General features: G+C 55.9%; 1 protein-coding gene across 1 annotated transcript in view; it reads right to left on the reverse strand.

Moving 5' to 3' along the window:
- The window catches only part of MATCAP1 (microtubule associated tyrosine carboxypeptidase 1), a 9,684-nt gene that overhangs the window by 1,242 nt on the left and 5,542 nt on the right, over positions 1 to 2,900 (reverse strand). The window contains 3 exon segments of the mRNA XM_006155588.3: positions 655 to 752; positions 840 to 1,145; positions 2,849 to 2,900. Coding sequence (XP_006155650.2) covers positions 655 to 752; positions 840 to 1,145; positions 2,849 to 2,900 — 456 coding nt within the window.

Consider the following 2,900-nt stretch of genomic DNA (forward strand, 5'->3'; position numbering starts at 1 on the left):
CGTGTGTGTGTGCTATGCCATCTGTCATGATAAATCAAATTAAATAAATAATGCTTAAAAAAAAGAAAAAGAAAGAAAAATGCTGGATGTATAAAAAAAAAAAAAAAAAAAAGGAGGGAGAAATGAAGCAGGGACAGCAGTGTGACCATTCCCTGTGGGGGGGGATTTCTTTCTCACCCTCCGTCTCTCCTGTGAGCATGAACCCTCTGGCAAATTAGGAAAAAAGAAAGAAAGCAAGCAAACATTGTGCCACTCTTCTGCCTAATGCTCCATCAACTCACCATAGCTCAGGGAAAGGCACACTTTCCTCAGCCTGGCACAAATGCCTAGTGCCAGGGTATTGAGCCCTGGCTGTTTCCCCAGGCTCCTTCCTGACCGCTCGCTTAGCCTGGAATGCCCTATCCCTTTGAGATGCAGTACCCACGCACACACCTGTGGGCTGGGTCAGGCACCTGCTTTTGGTCACCAGGTTGTCATTTCTTCTCCTGTGCTCACCTCCACCCACGTCCCCCACCCCCACCCCACTCCACCCCATCCCACCCCCGTTCAGAAGCCTGGCACTAGACCTCGGTGAAGCACGGATCTGAAGCTCTGGGTATACTGGAGACAAAACACAGAGCTGGCTGGAACCTCTGAAGATACGTAGCTCCTCACCTTGCCCAGCGAGGTAAGCAGCCGAAAATCGATGGTGTCACGGTGCCGCAGAATACGCACGATGCCATCCAGGTACACCTGATCTTTGCTGAAGCAACCTGTGAGCACGAGGATAGTGAGCCCTGCCAGGAAGCCTCACCCCTCCCCATCTCAGGTCACTTTCCCACCCGCGCGGGGGCGCCTACCCGGCAGCGAGGTGTCAGTCTGGCCGCGCTTGGCGCGCACGCAGTACTCCCAGCGCACGTCAGCGTCCTGCACGTAGCGCGCGAGGTCCTGGAACAGCTGGCGGAAGGACATGCGCGCAGCACGGTGGATGGTGTAGTAGAGCAGGGCTGCGCGCCACAGGAAGGGCTGCTTGCGGAACAGCACGCTGTGCAGGCTGGCCAGGCCTTCCTCGGTGGGGTTGGCCGGCCGCAACCCGTACTGCAGCCGGCCCTCGGCGTTGTGCCATGGCTGCTGCGCGTTGTTCACGCCCCGCAGGTAGTGGGTGCCTACAGGGAGGGCGTGGGGGAGGCGGCGCTGGGGGAGGCGTGGCTGTGGCCGGGAGAACCAACAGGCGACCTCGGGAGGCTGGACTCTTGTATCCTCAAGCCCCCCAATCTCATTCTTAGGCACAACTTCTTCCCCACCCCAAACAAACACGTACTCACCCAACCCCAGGCAGCATGAAGACTGCTTTCAAGTGAACTTGGCCTGTGGGCCCATAGAGGTTCCCCCTCTCTCCCAGGGCTGCACATACACTAATTCACACATCATTTTGTCCCCACACCCGTCCTGGAGAGAAGGACCACACACTGGGACCAGCAGTTAGCGTAATGGCTATGTCACTGAACTCCCATGTAGCTGACCGCGGTTCAAGTTCTGGACCCGGTGGCTTAAACTCACGCAGGGTGCATGTGTGTGCGTGCCCAAGATCCCAAGAGGAGAATGGAGAAGGGGTTGTGGCATGGCCATCTCCCCTGGGGGGTGATTTCTCGCTTTCTGTCTTTCTGGCGAGCACACGCGCCCTATAGCAAAAACCTCTCCAAAAAAAAAGAGGACCACACACCACCCGCCCAAACGCCCCATGTGCCTCTATCATTTTGACAGTCACACTGATGCTCCCAGCAAAAACCACCTCTTGCCCAGAGGAACAGTGTTCTTTCTTTCTTTCTTTCTTTCTTTCTTTCTTTCTTTCTTTCTTTCTTTCTTTCTTTCTTTCTTTCTTTCTTTTAAGAAGTGTTATCTATAGCGTGCATGCGCTCACCAGAAAGAGAGAGAGAGAGGTAGAAAGCGAGAAATCACCCCCCAGGGGAGATGGCCATGCCACAACCCCTTCTCCATTCTCCTCTTGGGATCTTGGGCACGCACACACATGCACCCTGCGTGAGTTTAAGCCACCGGGTCCAGAACTTGAACCGCGGTCAGCTACATGGGAGTTCAGTGACATAGCCATTACGCTAACTGCTGGTCCCAAGGAACAGTGTCTTTTTTTTTTTTTCCTGCCATAGGGCGCGTGCACTCGCCAGACAGAGAGAGACAGAGAGACAGAAAGCGAGAAATCACCCCCCAGGGGAGATGGCCATGCCACAACCCCTTCTCCATTCTCCTCTTGGGATCTTGGGCACGCACACACATGCACCCTGCGTGAGTTTAAGCCACCGGGTCCAGAACTTGAACCGCGGTCAGCTACATGGGAGTTCAGTGACATAGCCATTATGCTAACTGCTGGTTCCCAGGAACAGCGAGCGTTCTTGATGAGGAGGGACAGAAAGGAATAGTGGTTAATGGCCTTTGCCCTCCTACCCAGTCTAGCTTGTCCCCTAAACCGGGATCTATGTGTCCTCAAGCTGACTCCATTCCCCAGATCTGGCCTTTCTCCCACCCTGGAGGCCCACGTGTTGGTGGGGCTGGCGGGACCCTCAGTGTTCTCCCTCTGGCCTATCAGGGCCTCAGCAGCCTTGCTCCCACTGTCAGGCAAAATCAGAGAGAAAGTGGAGAGAGAACAGATACCCAAAGGGAGTCAGGGATGAACAGAGAGTGGGCAGGCAGCTCTGGCCCACCTGTGTGCACAGGAGGGAGGAGGTCACTGCTCACCAAGGGAAAGGACCTGACCTCCTCCAGAGGGAAGGGAGAGAAACTCCAGGAGTTACTGGGCTCCCCTACCGCCCCCCGAGTCCCATCATCCCGCCCACCCGCCCACCCAGGCCCTGACCTATCTCGTGCCGCAGCATGCCCTCCAGCCAGTACTGGCGGGCGCCAGACAC

The sequence above is a fragment of the Tupaia chinensis genome, unplaced genomic scaffold (genome assembly GCF_000334495.1).
Source record: "Tupaia chinensis unplaced genomic scaffold, TupChi_1.0 Scaffold000463_1, whole genome shotgun sequence".
Classification (NCBI taxonomy): domain Eukaryota; kingdom Metazoa; phylum Chordata; class Mammalia; order Scandentia; family Tupaiidae; genus Tupaia; species Tupaia belangeri.